Raw genomic sequence first — 18,311 nt, 5'->3', positions numbered from 1 at the left:
ACATCAGGTTCAAGGTAGTAAATATGTCTGCTTCTGCCATGTGTTGCTAGGGGAGAAGCAGGGGCAGAGCACAAGAGCCAGGGAGTGTGTAGCAGCCAGATGCTGTGGATTCTCTTTTCAGGTATGTGCCTGTTAGTGATTGACATCACTCCCACTGCATTTTTTTTGTGAGCAGTGAGTAAAGCCAGTAATCTGAATATTTAACTACTCAATTTCTAAAGCAGATGAAGATGCGTAATTGGTGTTACAAGTTACTAGTTCAGTGTTGGCACAGATGTCAAGAAAAGCATTTATATTCTACCACAGAAGTAAAATACAGTTCTTGCAGCAGTATCTGAATGCACAGCTCTGGCTGAGGTCTGTTTGTTTTTTTTTGTGGTTTGTTGTTTGTTTTTTTTTTCCCCTTTCTTTTATTATGGTCAGTGAATTTGACTCTCTAACCCTGCCTGGCGTTTAGACTTAGAGGACAGCTTATCTGTGTTAAATACAGTTTGAGGGAGGTGAGATGGGGCCAAAGGAGGAACACTGCTTGAATGTTCCTTTATAGACTGGCAGAAGAGGGTTTTTTGTTCACTAAAACTTTCTCTGAATTTATACAGTGCTGCTGTTATGGAAATAAACAGTGACTTTTTAAGCACGGAACAGAAGAAAAATGCACTTTGCACATTGACTATTTGTTATGAAATGGCTTTTTGAAGAGCAGGGGCTTATTTAGCAGTAACACCTTTCAGCACATGATGTTAAAGTTGCCCAAACAAGGTAACATGTGTTTTACTCTCAGTTTGGGGAGAATACAAACTAACATCTGCATAAGTCATGGGCTCTGCAGCTGGCTGTCTGGTACAATGTGTTGTGCCTGTAAGGTAGTAGGGTTGTAGTAGGCTATGAGAGCTGAAGGAGAGGGAAGTGGCATCTCAATAGATAGGCTTTACTACAAGCTTCATAGTAAAGAAATAGAATGAAATAATAAGTGAGAAGTAAGATAATTCTTTGCAAGTCTGGAATAATATGTGGCTTAGTGAACTTCAGATATCCTTCCGTTAGTTACACTCCCTGTCACGATACCAATGTTTCAAATTAAGGAAAAAAAATAGCAGGTTAATTTTTTTATTCCCTCTTCCAGCCCCCGCCGTGCCCTATCTCCCCTCCCAGGCACACACCGGGCTTACTCGGGGCACTGCGGGCCGGCCGGGCGCGGCACAGCTGCCCCATCCGCACCGGTACCGGGCGGAGCCGGTGCCCGAGGCGGGGGGGGCTGCCGTTGCCATAGCAATGCCCGCCGCAGCATCCTCGGGATCAACTTCCCCCCTCGCTTAAAAGCGAGCCCAGGCGGCGGCTGCCGAGAGGGACGGGACGGGGCGGCGGGGCTCCGTCGCGGACTGCCGAGCGGCCGCCGTCGCCTTGCGCTGCCTCCGCGCCAGCCGAGCGGCCGCGCCCAGCCTGCGGGCTCCCCCGGGGCGCGGCGGCGGGCGGGAGGGGAGCCATATTGCCGAGCGAACGGAGAAGGGTCCCGGGCTGGGCTCTGCTCGGTGTCCCGGCGCCAACTGACACCTTCGCCTTCCCTTCCCGCTTTCCTCGGCGGTCGCCGCGCTTTCCTTTTTCTGCTTGATCCCGGCTTCTGGCAAGCGTCGCCCAGCAATGCCGATCGCCCACTTGCTGGAGCTATGGAAAGGGATAGAGGTGGAGCCCATGGAGACGGAGGTGAGCGGCCGCAGGGGCTGCGGGGGGCCGCAGCGGTGCTGCCAACCCCCCCCTTTGCCGCCGGGGGAACCACCTCGGTGCTGCCCCAAACCTCGCGAAATGGGGCGTGATGAGGATCCCTCGTCCCCTCCGCTCGCTGCTAGGAGCCGGGGAGAGAGGCGAGCCTGGGAAACCTGTTGCCCCGTACCCGGCGCGGCTTGGAGGGGAGCGGGGGTGGCCGTGGAGCCGGGGCGGTGGGGCGGGCAGCCCCTCCCGCCCGCTCCTGCACCGAGTCTGGGTCGGAACCGTACTCCGGGGAGTTGGGGCTGTAGAGGATGGAGCATGTAAAACAGATGGAAACCTGCAAAGCAGACTGAGTAGGACTTAAGCTGACATGTAAACACGAAGTATGTGAGCTCTAATTTGAGGCTGGGATAGGTTTGTGGTCCTCACTTCTGTTTTGATTTCTGAGCTTCCTTGTGTCTGTTTCAGCATCAGCACAAAATTGAAGTCAGACCCTTGTCTGTTACCTCTGAGCACAAGGCTGTGCTTTCAGGATCCTGCTGGAAACACAGTGCTGTGTGATAACTAGCTGATTGCTGCGTTATATACGTTCACAATTTGCCTTGTAGACTTTTCATTACCTGAAATTTAAGATTGTCTTGTATTAAGGAAGGTATCATCTTTTGGTGCAGTAATGGGCATAGAGGATTCTTGAGTATTTCTGGAGGTCTCGCATAGGACAATAAAAAACCCACAGTATTTCTGGTCAACTGTTTCCAGCACAGGATTCACCTGTTACAAATGTTAGAAATAGATAAGTGAAACTTGTAAGGTGTGTGTGGGGGGGTTGTGTTTATTTTGTAACACACGTACACACTCCCACCCCTATTCTTTCATTAGAGTACTGTAGCAAGGTTTTAGGGAGAGGGACACAGGAGAGTGTAACTTAACCAGCCAGGTTACAGGGAACATAAAACATTTGTCTTAAAAGAGGAGTTACTGAACTGTGGAAAAGGTTTCATACAGAGTGTTAGTTTATATATTTAAACAATACACCAGTATCACGCAATGTAGTGTGATACTATAATTTTTGCAAGTGATACTACAATTTGTTATCGCAGCATGGGTTCCTCAGGGGTTGGGATTCAGACTGGTTGTGTTTAACATATTTGTCAGCAACACACAGTGGGATTGAGTGCACCCTCAGTAAATTGGCTGAGGACACCAAGCTGTGTGGTGTGGTTGACATACTAGAGGGAAGGGATGCTATCCAGAGGGACCTTGACAGGCTGGAGAGGTGGGTCTGTCTGCACCTGTTCAACAAGGCCAAGTACAAGGTCCTGTACATGAGTTGGGGCAATCCCAAGTACAGGCTGGATGGAGAATGGACTGAGAGCAGCCATGAGGAGGAGGACTTGCTTGGGAGTGCTGGTTGATGAGAGGCTCAACGTGAGCTGGCAATGTGCACTTGTAGCCCAGAAAGCCAACCATATTCTGGGCTACATCCAAAGAAGCATGGCTAGCAGGTCAAGGGAGAGGATTCTGCCCCTCTGCTCTTCTGAGTAGTGCATTCAGCTGGAGGGTCTCAACAGGAGGACAGGGACCTGTTAGAGCAGATCCAGAGGAGGGTGATGATCAGAGGGCTGGAACACCTCTCCTGTGAAGACAGGCTGAGAAAGTTGGGCTTGTTTAGCCTGGAGAAGAGAAGGCTCCCAAGAGACCTTCTAGCAGCCTTCCAGTACCTAAAGAGGGCCTACAAGAAAGCTGGAGAGGGACTTTTTCCAAGGGTGTACGGTGATAGGACAAGGGCCAATGGCTTTAAACTGAAAAAGGGTAGATTTTGCTTAGATCTAAGGACGAAATTTTTCCCTCTGAGGGTGGTGAGGCACTGGAACAGGGTGCCCAGAGAAGTTGTGGCAGCCCCATCCCTGGCAGCATTCAAGGCCTGGTTGGATGAGGCTTTGAGCAACTTCGTCTAGTGAAAGGTGTCAGTATCATGGCAGAGGGCTTGGAACTAGATGACCTTTAAGGTCCCTTCCAACCTAAACCATTCTATGGTTCATTCTGGGAATACTATAACTGCGAGCTATACTATTCTATCACTCTTGCTAAAATGTCGCTTAGAAAAAGCTTACAGAGGGTTCAGGAATAACAGGCATAAACTTTAGCAGTTTAGATGGGAACAACAGATAAAGCACCATTTATTGTCTTATTGCTCTTTCTAAGTACATTAAAGATATACTAAAGCTTATAACCCTTTAAAATCATGCTGTAGATTGAGCAAGCAGTATTTTAGGAATTCTATCTAGTTTATGTACACAGAAATTAATTTCTTCTCTGGTTGGCTATTATCCGTGAAGGCCAGTTGTGTTTTCAAACAGTGATGACATTTGGTTTTTAATGGGATGAATGCAGCTTAAACGCTAGTGATTGGGCTGCTTCTGAATCTGTGTGGGATAAAATGTTTTTCTTGGTTGTCTGCAAGTTGTTCTTTTTCATGGAAGCTTTTCACAGTTAGTAGACAAGGAGGGAGACAGTTTAATTCTCCTGTGCTTATGGACCTCTTTCTCCTTCCCTTCCTTAATGCCAAAAACCCCTTTTAAAATAGAGGCATTTAAGAGTGCCTGCGCATGACTTGGGTGAGTGACTTGCAGATATTAAAGACAGTATTGATAGTAAATCAATTGCTTGATAAGGAAGAGTGCATTGAGGGCATGTTCTACATTATGTTCATATAAAGGAAAATTGGAGCAAAATCCTGCTTCTTTCACCTGTTAACTCAGGAGGTTATTAATTGTGTCTGACAAGTAAACAGGAAAACTACGATGTTTACTGGGTCTAGAATTTTTTTGTGGGTAGGCAAATTTATTGATCCCTCTTAAGCTGGATGGATTTGGTAGTGAATTACAACCTTGGGAATGTTTTCCCAAGGCGAGACTATGTGATCAAGCTCAGTCTTTCTACCTGTTTTCCAAAGTGTTCATCACTTAATAGATTTCAGCTGAGCGCCCACTAAATGACTTTTTAAATAGAAGTTGAATGTTCAGAACACTATATTTCTCTAAGCAAGAAATACTGTTCCAGTTCTCTAGTTTATTCATAAATAATTTTAAGTCTTCATTCATTCTTGTGCAATTTCTTTGACAAACTCAATTTTGACTATTTATCAGCAATTTTAATAGTGCTAGTGTGCTCTTGTTTTCTCTTGTGTCTCTTAGCATTTTATATATCTTGGAGAAAGCAGGTCCTCATGGATTCAAAGGTTACTCTATCTGTGCTAAGTGTGAATTGAACGTGCCTGCTACAGTAGTATAAATTTAGAGTAGCTTAACTGACTGTATTTTGTGCTACAACTTGGCTTAGAATTGTCTTTCTCAGTAACATATATTTACAAGACTTTTTCTTCTCTTTTCTTCTCTCTGTTCACTAGCCTGTAGTGGAGGATGCTGCTCTGGATGAAGAACCTGTAAAAGAGGTAAATCTGTTTATTCCTGGATCATGCAAATGTTAGGAAGTTATAATAAATATAATCTTCTGCCTTCAATGGAAACAATGTCTCTGGTACTTCTTCTCCGCATGCTTCTAGCCCTGAAGATGCTAAATCAATCCATTTTTTGGTTTCTCATTACAAGGTCAAGTGAAAAAAGGAGAGTAGACTTGTTCAACTAGAGGTTAGGGCGTTTTATTTTACAGATGTTATCCTTGTGCTGGCTTTCTCAGGAAGAACACAACTTCTTGAGGCATATGGATTTCGGACAGAGGAGATTTTGCAATCATCTCAAAAAGATTATCTGTCATAATAACAATGCTTGTGAATTGCACCTGATGCATTAGCTCAAAATACTATTACATTTTGAATTCTTTCCTCTTTGTCCACTAGGCTGGCTCTCCATCCAAGGCAAGACTGAGCTGACTTTCATGTTAATGAATTGTTTGTGTTATTGTAGCATTGCACTATTGTGCTAATTAAAAAAAAAAATAACCCCCCAAAAAACCTCAAACCTGCAGTAAAACACAAGTCTTGCTTCAAAGTATTTAAATGCTAAATAGAAGAGTTAAAGGTGATAGAAGATACAAAGCAGGTGAGACCAAACCAATGTTCATTATTATGATGAGCTGAGGGCAGAGCTTGGCTGTAAAACTGGCTGTTGCTGGTCCCAGATGTCAGTACTAGGTGCTGCTGGTTTGTGTAGAGCAGACCAAGATGTGCTTGAAAGATGGTTAGGTATCTCCTGATTTCAAAAAGTGAAGGAGATAGAAACTCTACAGTATTGAAGGGAGGCTGCAAAGACACTTGTCTAGTCACATTTGAAGATGGTAAGCTTCCTGGTTATCTCTTACTCTTCGAAATTCCAAACTTACCTTTGTGAGGTTTACTTTTCAGTGTGAGGATGTGGGTTTTTTTGCTACTTTCTGCTATATTAAAGGAATAGTTTTAATCCACCTAAAGATAAAAAGGAAGAAGTCTTAGTTTTGAGCTCTGTGAAATGGATACAACTTCCAAATGCAGTTTCTCCCCTTCATTTTCTTTTTCTTGAAAAGACAGCACTAAATTGCTCTTCAAAAGCTTGAGGCTGAAATTACGTGCAGGTAATTTGGCTCATCACATTATCTTTGTGGATATTGACAAAGATGAAATTTTTTGTTTGTGAGTTTGGGTTTTAGGATGATTTTTTTTTTGTGAAGATAGCCTTTATTTCCTAAATGAATTTAAACCTAGATAATTTTCATTAGGGATGCATCTTATAATTCTTAAGTTTTACGTTGGGCAGAAAAAAACCCACATATAATGACTACTTATGTAGAAACCTCAATCATTTGTTCTCTTATTTTTCTGATATGTTTACTGCTGCAAGTATTAAACTTGCAATTTGATATTTGTAATTGTTTAGCTTTCTGTAAGTCTAGTCCTGCCTCAGCAAGGCAATTGCAGTGTCTATATGCCAAGTGGGAGGATGTACTTATGTCTGATTAAAAAATCTGCTGCACTTAGACATTAAAACACGTAGACAGTGACCACTAACAAATAATGGACAGTGAAATATCACTGTCCAATGCAGAAGTACCCTCACCCTTTACTTAACTTTCTTCCATGTGCCTTCATTATGCAAGTGCTACAGAAAAATACAATGAGAAAAACTGACTGGTTTTCAGCCCTACTCTGCTGCTGTCATGTTATTTCAGCCCTTTACTGACTCAGTCTATAAGCCTGTTCTACAAAGCGTGCATCTTACTGTAGGGGTATCGTAGGAAAGAACAGTCTACTGTTCTGATGACTTTCTTACTGGTAGCTGTACTATGCCCAAGCCCAAACCCATTTTTTTCCAGGAAACATTGAAGTGTGACTTAAGGGGTGAATTTAAATTATGTAATGTAATGGAAATTATGTAATGTAATGGATCACAGTTACTCAAAGGATGTTCTTGTAAATAACCTGCTTTAGGCTATGTTGGCCTCCTGCTGTCTCTCTTATCCTATGTGTAAGTATGGACAAATGAGATGGTGGTAAAATGAATTATAAAAACAGCACTTCCTGTTTTTCTCAGGTCTGATCTTGCTATTGAGGGGAAAGTACTTTAGATGTCGTGGAGGGCAGAAATTAATGGGATTGTTGGATACAGAAAGCATTTGAGGCACATCTTGGTCATAGGGCGGTGTGTGTCAGCTCTGCTCTAGAATTGTGTCACCTAGATTACTCAGGGTTGCTATCATCAGGGTGTTCCCCTAGGGGTCCTCCCAAAGCCATCGACCCTGTTTGTCTTGCCGAAAAGTCAAGCAGGCTAGCTGATGGGGAATTACCTTAAGAGAGAACTTCAGACTCCTGCAGCAGTCCTTGCTTAGACTTGTGGGATGCAGTTTTTCTGTAAAGTAATTCTTTTTGGCAAACTGGCCTGTTTTAATAGGGAGTAAGTTTGACCACATGATCATTAGAGGCCCAAACATACTTAAACAAGGGTGATGTGCCTTGTGATCTGGTCTAGGTCCAACTTAAACATTGATATTCTATCAAAATCTTCCTTGAAGGTGCAGTTTGGAAGCAAAATTCTTTGTCATATCTTTATAGAATAGTATATGTAAAATACAACTCACAGCACTTTGAAATGACAGCATTCAGAAGCCAGGTTGCAACATTACTTTACTTTGAGCTATTTTACCTTTTCAAGGGAGTTTGTGTGCTTTAACGGAAAGCTTGCACAGGAGTCTCAAAGAAAGTAGAGGAGAGATGCAGTGGAAGTGCTGATATCCAACAAGAAGCAGAACTGGCTAAATCCTCGTTAAGTTTTGCACTATGAAAATTGCATGGCAAAATTGAAAATGGCCAGATCTAGGTTTGCTTTTAACTCCTGTACAAAGTTACCAAAGACATGATCTTGTGTAAATGTGAATAATAAAATTGGAGGCAGCCTGAAGAGGACAAAGTCTGCGCTACTGAAGTCCAGGTTTGTGATCCTGCTTTTTGCTTTATTCTTTCTTCTCAGGATCTTGAGCCTCCTCCTCCTCAGGGTAACTGCAACCAAGACTGTCCTTGAATTTCACATTCCCAGCCAGTTCTTTGTTTGTAAGGATCAGGTCTAGCAGAACAATGTCCCTCATCAGCTCCTTGATCACCTGTCAGGAAGTGCGTTCATCAACGCAGAAGTCTGATGGATTGCTTGTATGCTTTCAGGAGATACCATAGATCCTTTGAGGATCAGGGCTTGCACACATAAGGCTTCTTCCAGTTGTCTGAAGAAGGCCTCTACTTCTTCCTGGTTGGGTTGTCTGTAGTAGGTACCTGCCACAGCACGGAGGCACATCTGTGCTAGTAATGCTGAACTGCTGGTAACAGCCTCTCTTTCAAAGGTACTAGAGTAGTATTCAACTACAGAGACAATGGAGAACGTTTCCAGGCTGTTTGTTGTGATGGTCATTAGAATTATCTCAAAACAGTTTAACCTGTGCACACAAGCACTAGAATTGCTGGATTATCACTTCGTTTCTCTGACAAAAAAGCAACTAACTTAAGGCAGGTCAGAACACTCTGGTTTGCCATTCAAAAGGTGCTTTTGTTGCAAAACTGGAGAGGTAGTTGTTTGTTTTCAGTTGTATCTGGTGAACTTTCCCTTATGTCTCCTATTTCAATTAATCGAAGGTCCCAATATGCCTAGTATGGACTCTATGGCTATTTCACTGTGGCTTGCTCTAGTCCAGACGAACACTGGCAATGTTGGAGGCTCATAGTTTCTTTACCTCTAATATGCTTTAGCTATCTCAGAGGAAAAGAACACCCAAAGTTTCCCACATTTCATCAGTTATGAAAACTAATGAAGGTTGTGGATGTTTTTTACAGTGATCATAATGACTGCATAGCAAGGCAAAAAAAAACCCACCCCACATAGCCAGATGGTAAAGCTTGAAGGCCACAGGTTAATATGCATATTGAGGATCTACAAAACAGAATAACTGTAAATTTTTCTGCTGCTTTGAGATGTGTGTTTTGCTTGTCAGGAATGATTACAGAACACAAGCTCATTCTGGAGCAGGAAGTTATTAAAGAGAATGATTGAAGTTTCTTGGTTGGTTGTATCAGTGTATGTGTTTTCATACATATACACACAAAAAAGTCTGTACCTTGCTAAAAAACCTGGGTCATAGGAGCAGCCTGTTCTTTCAGGGAAAAACAAATAGGAGGCTGATCATCAAATGAGTGGTATGGTGCAGTGTAGAGAGTTATAATTATATAATATGATGCAAAAACTCTTCAGGAGGGAAGCCTACTTGAAGCTGCTAGGAGACAACACTATATTTATTTAATATGCTGCTCTTTTCTTGCTCTGTAAAAAAAAAAAACCCAAATCCTCACAACTAAGGAACTGTGGTGAACTTGGAAAAAAAAGAAGTAATGAAAAAATTATGTTCTACAGACCTCTGAGATGCATGCAAGTCTCTCTTGGATGACTTTTTTCTTTCTATAAAAGTAGATACTGAATGAGGTCAAATGTAAGCCCTTCTCTGATTACTAGAAAATGATGACCTTGCATAGATCCTTAAAGGTTACAGTGGTGATGTATTAAAGAACGAAATTACTGTTTTTTTTCTCCTTCCCACAGTTCTTTGAGAATGTTATGTAGGTAGTGTAAGCTGTTTTTCCTTAAATAATTTAAAAAAAAATCAAGTACTTGTCTTTTATGAAAGATTTGGTACATAATAACTTTGTAAATTGATTTTTAGAAATGGATTTTTTCTTTGGGGAATTAATCCAGTGTCTATTTTCTAACTTTTTTTAATTTTATGTAAGTAAATAACTGCTGTTTGGTTTGGAATTAAATTGATCAGGCAGCCAAAAGAATACTGGTTTCTGTTTAACTTAATGCAAAATAGAGCATATAAAAGTGTGTCTTTCATGGGGGGTGAAGGGTTATTCCACCATTGACTTTTTGTGGATAAAATGTAATTCCATAACTGGGGTTATGGAATGATTGTAGTGTCTCCTTCTCCTATTGCACCCCAGAGCCCGTGTTCAGAATCCCAGAGCTGGAGGGAAAGCTAATGGGACAACTGCTGTGCTGCCCAATTTGAAAGAGAATTTTTTGTTACTTCTGATTCATTATAAATTGACGATTTGTTGTGTCCTCACCAACTGAATCAGCACTGACATAGGGGAGATATCAGTGTTGAAAGAAGAAATCTGATTTTCCCTTTGATCTTTTTCCTTCTCCTCTCCTTGTATAATTCATACAGCAAATAGAGAGACTTACAAAAGTTTAAATGTTTTGGGCAAAATAGTGTGTAGAAAAAGTTTTTACCCAAACTGAAAGAATTGTGGCATTTGAATGAGGTATCATTAAACTTAAAATGTTGAAGTTAATGTTAAAATAGCTTCAAACCAAAGTTTTATTGCACAGTTTCTGCTACTTTTTTTGAATTACCCTTACTGCTTTTAGACAGTGTGTCGTTGTGGCTCAGATGCATCAGAGACAGGATAATAGCGTTTTAAAAAGTCTGAAAAATGTCTCTGAACCTTGTTCAGGGTTTCTCAGTCCCTCTGGCTTTCTGCAGCCATTGCTAAGATGGTGGTGATCTGCAGTGAGTGGTGACCTGCATCAAAACTATTCTTTTCATGGCTGAAGAGTGACGGATCCTGTTTCTCAAACTTTGGTCTATAAGAACCAAAAATGAACTCGGGTTCAGTATTTATTGAGAACCCTAGATGAGAGGGTGATGGGTTTTTAGCTGGTAGGGAAGGTAGCTGATAATTGGTGTCAGAGCTTTCCTTACCTGAGATAACAGCTGATGCTCACTCCCACTGAAGTGTGACTCTTACATGTGTTGGCTGTGATCAACTTGAGCCTTTAGTGAATCAGGACTTAGCAGTGGCAGTGATCTCATCTCTGTTCCTGACTCCGAGGCACTGACACAGTAGGATGGTGCAACCTGCAGAGTTCAGGGACAACGCATGGGAGGGGAGCGTGTGTGTGTGGTGTTGGTGTGTAGTTTGGTTGTGTTGGATTTTGAGTTTGCAGTGTTTAACTATTGAACAAACAGCTAACAAACCAGATTTTTTTTTTTTCTAAGTGGGCAGCAAAATGGCCAACTCTGATTTACTCAGTCAGGCAGGCACTTGGATGTGTAGCAATATATATGTTCAGAAGCTCTTAAAATAAACTTTGCAGGCTGGACTGTAGCAGTCACTACTGAGCAAACGTCATGCTGAATGGGGAAAAGAAGTTCTGACAAAGTATATGCAAAATGTGAAACACTCCACAGAATTAGGCTGCTTGATTTTTGAACAATGGTTATTACTTAAGACAAATGCAAGTTCATCTGTGGAAAACTGTTCCCTCATGAAGATGAGCTTGTTCCGTAATGGCAGTTGGTGCCCAAGAGACTGTGTTGGCTAAGAGCTAATTGTGTCGTCAGGAGAGATGAGTCACTTGGCAGACCCTAGAGTTAAGGATAAATTGTTTCCGTGATGAGTATGGTGCCTCCTAGAGCTGTATATTTTTTTTAAGTGAGAACAAACCACGATTTACACATAGATGGTTACAGCTCTAGGCTGAGAAATCAATTTTTCATCATTAGAATGAGCTAAAAGTCATTTTTTTTCCCCTTTTTTCCCCCTAGCTTACTGTAGTTTTCTTACTCGCTCTATGGTTTATCCTCTCCTAAGAACATAGTGTTTTGTGTTGAAATATGAATTCTTCCTTTGAATGTTCTCCTTTCTTTTCCCACTACTTCCAAGGCTTATAGGTAACTTTTCCCAAAGAAAAAGTGATGTGGCAAAGAAGCAAGATGAGCACTGCTGCTCTTCTGGAAGAAAAAGCCTTCCTCTGACTGCTTTATTCCAAAGATTTGATGGGGAAAAATCAGAAAGTGGCTCTACCATCTGTGACTTAAAAAAAAAAAAATCCCAAATGGACCTGGTTAGACACAAAAGAATTATCATGCTGTTATTGCAGATGCCAAGAAGTAAGCTTCTGTTACTAAGTAGTTACACGATTCAGGGTACAATTTATTTTATCCAAGACCTGACTATTTTTCCCTATTGACTAGAGAGGGAGCTTTGGATAATAAGTTAATCTGGCTGCATCTGAACAAATGAGTGAAACTCAGAACTTCTGCAAGCTTATAGGATGTCTGATCAGTATGTGTGAATGTTTTATTACACTTGGGGTTCCCAAAAATTGTGTTGATTTTTACAATGGTGTGTGAAATATGTAGTGTGTTTGGTGGGTTTTTTTTGTTGCTGCTCTAAAGATGTTTTGGTAGTTAAGGAGGCAGCTCAATTACCTCTTCTTAAGCACCTGGATGTTTAAAAATAGCAGATGTTTTGTCTCATTTGGCCAGTTACTTCTGACAGGTGGCCAGGAAACTGATATTGTATGAACACCTTTATGTAAGACAGGGTTGCATCAACACCAGAAGAGTGTGGGGCTGCATAGAAATATTTGATGTCCAGTGTTACAAGTGGATATTTGTATGGTATTGCCTATGTGAAGCTAGCTGCAAGTTCCTAGCTCTTCAAAACTTTGATCCAGCATCTATATGGTTTCTTGCATATCTAAGTTTCTTGAAGTGTAGGTATCATGATCACATGACCTTTTTGTAATTATGTGAAGCTGAAACCTTAAGTCTTCTAAACAGTTTTATCCTTAATGGGAGTAAGGAGCTTAATAAATGACAAATTCTGACCCTGCTTAGACCTGGCTTGTCAAAAATGGGCTTGGATTTCCTGTTTACTATTTTTTGCTTTACTTTGTAGCTGTTTTCTTTCCTTTTTAATTGTTATGTTCGTGTGAAGTCAGTAATTAGTGATTACTAGGTTCTTTTATTCTGGTCTAGGATTCTTCTTTCTGTTACCAAACTTCAAAAAGAAAAGGGAGAGGAGGAAACATATTGTGTACTAATTAGCAATAGTGTATGACAAATGATTGAAGTACAGTCTATCCCTTTCATTGATGTCCTGTGTTATTTGTGGTGCCCTGAGTTTTAAGTGTGGTGTTTAAGTGTGTGTATTCATATTTAGGCACTTGAATAAATAGCCTGATCTTTTTATACACTGTAGCAACCACAGTTCTAACCTTCAGTGATCAAAAACTGGAGGATTCTCAACATTTACTAATCAAACTTTTTACCTGTTTAGTTCAATTCTCAATCTTCAACAGTGGTGAGAAGGTAATCCTAGTATACTTAGTAATACCTCTTATGGAAGAAAATATTCCAAACAGAACAATGAGCAATACACTACTGCTATAAAAGGTGATAACTCTTGTACATGACTGTTCTTTAATTGAGTGGATTGGTTCCTGGTATGTGCTACTAAAAATGCATATTTAACTGAAATCGCCTGTATGCTCCTTTAAAAAGTCTTGTATTATAATAAACAGTCTTGAGAGAGACTTCTTGTAATAGTATATATTACACCAGCTTTTAACACAATCTGCTTTATTATTTTTTTAGGAGAGTAAATGGGGTGAGTCACTCTTCCTATGAAGCAAGCTGATACAAAGGAATTAAATGGCAAAAGTGGCATCTTGGTTATGTCAGTGAGCCTTCTGAAAACTTTCTGGCTTACACAGGAGAAGTGTACCTGTGAAATTCCCTGCCCACGGTGTGCCTGAAGGCTGTGTTTACAGACTATAGCACTGGTAGCTAAAGGTGCAGAAGACCCTTCTTGAAATGCTGCAGCTGTGGTCTCGAAAGCTACTCTGAGTGCTCTGCCCAGCTGAATAGGGAGGGAGTGGTAAGGGAGTGGGTGTGATGGTGATCTTGTAATATACACACACGTATATATACATGCACACATTTATTTATGCTTTTAGCTAAAAATGATGTCTTTGAGATGCTTGGTCTCTTCATCTCCTTTCAAGTAATTTCAGGAGGAATTTCCCCCCTTAGAAGGGGGAGAAAAACAGGAGAAGGAGGGCTAACTTCCATTCCTAAAATCAAAGCCAGAGCAAGGTGGTCCATAGCACTCCCCAGCCTCCTGACTGTGCCTGACACAAGGGGCCTCTGAGGTGAGGTCTGTCTAAAGCCTGTCCTGCAGCAGCACTGCAGAGGAACCAGTTGCAGAGATGGGATGATGGAGTCTATCCAGAGAGATATTTTTTCTAGGGCAGCCTCCTTTGGTCTGTCCTGCTTGTCAGCATGCAATGCAGTCCAGAAGTAGCCTTGGTTCCTTGGCTCTGTGGGTGTCCAGCACAGTCAGAGCTCCATCCTAGCAGGGCTGGGTGCTGGGTAGTTTGATTCACACAGAGGTGTGCTTGGAGGTTCCTTTTCAAACTATCTGGATTATCCACAGATGCCTGAATGGTGTCTTGTACTGCTAGCAATCAAATACTTGGAGAAGGTCATGTCAAAGCTGAATACCTAGGCTCGATATGTGTAATGCTGTTAACTTGTAAGGGGAAAACTGAAGGAGTACTCGTTTGCTTTAAGTTTAGTAGAATTGCTGTAGACTTGAGCTAGATGCATAGAGCGCATCTGACCCAGTGAATGGAGTTAAAAGATCTGTCAGGGTAGGAGAATGTGCTGCGTGTCTGGGTTTACTTCTATATCCAATTACTTAATTCTCTTGAATTTCCTGGTGTCAGTTTTCCTAGTCTGGCATATAGTTTTATCACATGTGATGAGGGGAAGGTGACCCTGAAACTCCACTGCATGCCTCTAGTTTTACAGGGAGAGATTTCTTCTGGAAATGGTCTATGAGAAGCAGTCCTGCTGCAGATATTGATGCATCTCTGTGGGTGACAGTCTTGTTGAGTGAATGGGGGATTAACATGGATTAGAGATCTGAATAGTGTTTGTCAGTTTGCAGTGTGTAGTTAGCTGTTTACAGAAGCAAACTAAAGCGATTATATCCTCCAAACATCTGAATCCAATAGCCAACAAATACCTAAGCAGTAAAGCACAATGCCAGGTGAATGTGACTTGATATCCAGGCCTGATGTGTATCTTTTACGTCCACAATAAGATCTTGCATAAGTGAATGAAAAGGTGTGACAAAATGACAGCCTTTCTCTTATTTACTGGTTTGAATCCTGCTTGTTTTAAGGTTGCATGAAAAGCTTTGCTATTTGACATCTCAGTGCTGAACGCTGTGCTGAAGAGATTGGCATTGTTCAGGTTTGTAGTGCGGGAATGGCTGAAGGACTAATCTCTTCTATAGAGCAGAGGTGGCTGCCTGAAGCTTGAAGTGTGTGTGAGTGGGACAGATCTTGAAAGTCAATACAGCCTCTGCCATAGCTGTCTCTCTTCTGAGCCACGTTTGATGCTAGTGTTCTTTTACTGGGGAGGACAGTAACTGCATCTGCCAGGACATTTCATAACACCTTGTGGGAAAATAACAAACTGGGGAAATGGAGAAACACTGCTTCACAAAGTTCAGCTCAGAAGCTGTAACATTAATGGTAGCTTTGAGGCAAGGCGCGGTTGCTGCTCCCAGGAGCACAATGTGGTTGGCGTGGACAAGGCCTGCCCTAGCCAAACAGCATGTACAATGTCCTTGAAATGGGGAGCAGGGTGGTACGAAGGTATCGCAGCTTGTCCCTCTTATCAGGGATAAAAGAATGGCTGGCAAAGGTAACCGCACAACTGTCAAGAAAGACGGATCACAACCCTGGCCTCAACAGTGGCGATGGATAGAGTACCTAGCCAAGCGTTCACCTGAGCCATTTGAGCATGTTGATATTGAACAAGTTGCCAAATAGCTGGCCTTTGGGGTGAACTTTTCTCATTATAATATCATTATAATACCAAAACACACCTCCATCCCAAAAGCCAGCCACCTCCAGGTAGCGACCACCCCTCACTGAGCATGTGTCCTGAATTTCTTCTTGTCTATACCTTTAAATCAAAGTGAGGAAAATTTGCAACAATCCTGACAAAGATACACTTGACTAAAGTCACTCAAGCCTCATCAAAAAAGTGTAAAAATGTCTTAAGAGAAAGGGGTGTTGGGGGAAGACTTCCATCAGGACATCTGGGATCAGTTGATGGGCTGGACCTCTCATCTCTCCCCCATAGGGATACCTATTGGGTAAGAGCTCTGTGTTATGCGCATTTAGTTACTAACATCTTGTTAGCTATTTAGAATTATTATTGATAAGTTGTGTTTTCGCAGTCAGTACCTGTCACTGGCTATCTTTGAATCTGTATCCTGTCACAAGCATATGTAATAAAATTTCATATATATAAAATTTTGCAGAAACACCAAAATTGGTATAGAGAACATAAGGGCTTTGGCCCGGTGTGCTGCCTGTGGGGTCCCTGAATAGGTTAGACGAACACCCTCTGACTTAGTGGGCTGCCCAGAGGGGCAGGCAGGTCAGAAACAAGGGTCTTGTCTTTCTTGGGAAGCTGGTTGGCTGGTCAAACTGAGAAGGGCTCAAGGTAGTCCCGCTCCCTGTCCTCTATTGACCTGACCTTGCATCATAATGTGACACAGCTTCAAGTTGACAAAGGATGCAACTCCAACCATGCTTGTGAAAGACCCTAATCCACTTCTGTAATGGGGACCTCTAATATTCTCTTGTCTTAGTTCTGTGGGATGCGTGCCCTCAGCAGTAGAACTTTGCACTGGTTGAAATGACAACAGCAATAGATCCTGACTCTTTGTGTGAAGGTCATGTTTGTGGTGTGTCTTGAGAGAGAAAGAGAAAAGCCTTTGCTCTGGAGGTTGTCATCCGGTACCAAAAAAATTGCTGGTCTCTGGAGTAAACAAAGCTGCTGTCTGTGCTGTGGTGACAATGGAAGAGGGTTGTAATTTCCTCTTCAGAACAGCTGTGTGAAATGGAGCTGCAATCCCAGCTGAGTGGTAGAAACAGACGCAGTGAGAGGATGCTGGAACCATGGTTGGACACTGTAAACAATGTAGAGGCTGGTGTTGCCAGTGGCAGGGCTTGAGCACACTGAGTTTCTGAGCTGCTGTTCTCCAAGATTCTGAAAGAAGACAGTGGCCTCTTAAAAGTGACTGTTCAGCACTGATGGCAACACAGTCCATCATTGCTTGGTGTTAATAAGAGACTTTGACAAGTTTTGCTCATGTACGGCAATACGTAAGGCTTGCTGGCTAAGGGCAAAGTATGTAGAGCTACTTGCTTCTTCCCTAATCACCATTTTGTTGTTAAATTGGGAAGAAGAACGCAGTGTTATGTTGTAGTCTTCCTGTCTTTTCCATTACTGTATTGAACCTTTCTTTGTGACAGTAGTCTTATTAGCAGTGCAATGGAAAAGAAACAGAAACTGTACGAAAGGTTAGTGCTCTACGCTAACAACAGATGTGAATATTGCCTTTACTGTGTCAGCCTTGTAACTTGAGCATGGATGCAAGTAGCAAGTGGAAGTGTTTTCGTTTGCATTGTTTGATAGTGTCCCTGAACTCAGGGCTCTCTTGTCAGCACAGAAAACTAGTCATTCTGCAAATCAGCATAACGATAAAAAGGATACACAAATAGCACTCTAAACAAGGGGAAGCTTATAGTTCTATTGCAAACTACTTTAGGCACTTCAAACTGTGAGAGAGCAAGGGATGATGACTGTACTGTACTTGTTTCCTTGCAACAAACTAGTGGTGCATACATGTCTTTTATAACTTGCTATTGCTCTCAAACTTTCTAGGGCATGATGGGAAGAGGTTTATAGCTCAGCATGTTATGGGTGTTCTGTGGATTCTTCTAAACTAAACATCTGTTGCAAGTGTTTCTGTAGTTTTGTGGGACCTCAGATGTTAGAGGTCTCTGTGGTCTTATTTACTTCAGCTGATTGTCACCAGCAGTTCAGTTGGAATGGGCAACTGATGAACAACAGGGTAGTACACATATTTGCATAATTTTTTATTTTAGCACCAGGACTATGTTGTGAAAGTCTGACCTCTTTTACTAGTAGTTTAGCTCAGTATTGCATCTTAAAGTATATTCTTCTTCAGTAAAGCAGCTCAGGATACTGCAGTGTCTCACGGTATGTAAAAGGGTCACAAATAACAGTAAGTATGGTAATCACTGAGTAAATGCAGTGACGTGCACAAAGGCAACACAAAACTTTGTGATAATGATATTACCACTGCATCTTCCTGGTAGTCTTTGGCCCTAATGCACCATCCTTTTTGGAGGCAGCTTTGTGGAAGACTCTAAAGGGAGAGCAGTAGGTTA

The 18,311-nt window shown here is 41.9% G+C and overlaps 1 protein-coding gene across 2 annotated transcripts in view; it reads left to right on the top strand.

Moving 5' to 3' along the window:
- Positions 1 to 1,638: 1,638 nt before the first annotated feature.
- RPS6KA2 (ribosomal protein S6 kinase A2) overlaps positions 1,639 to 18,311 on the top strand; it is a 316,652-nt gene continuing 299,979 nt past the window's right edge. For both annotated transcript variants that reach the window (XM_086626947.1, XM_086626941.1), the window contains exons 1-2: positions 1,639 to 1,701; positions 5,114 to 5,158. In XM_086626947.1, coding sequence (XP_086483073.1) covers positions 1,639 to 1,701; positions 5,114 to 5,158 — 108 coding nt within the window. The remainder of the gene's footprint in view (positions 1,702 to 5,113; positions 5,159 to 18,311) is intronic.

This window comes from Tauraco erythrolophus, chromosome 2 (genome assembly GCF_009769465.1).
Source record: "Tauraco erythrolophus isolate bTauEry1 chromosome 2, bTauEry1.pri, whole genome shotgun sequence".
NCBI classification, from domain to species: Eukaryota; Metazoa; Chordata; class Aves; order Musophagiformes; family Musophagidae; genus Tauraco; species Tauraco erythrolophus.
This window is presented reverse-complemented; position numbering and strand designations above follow the sequence as displayed.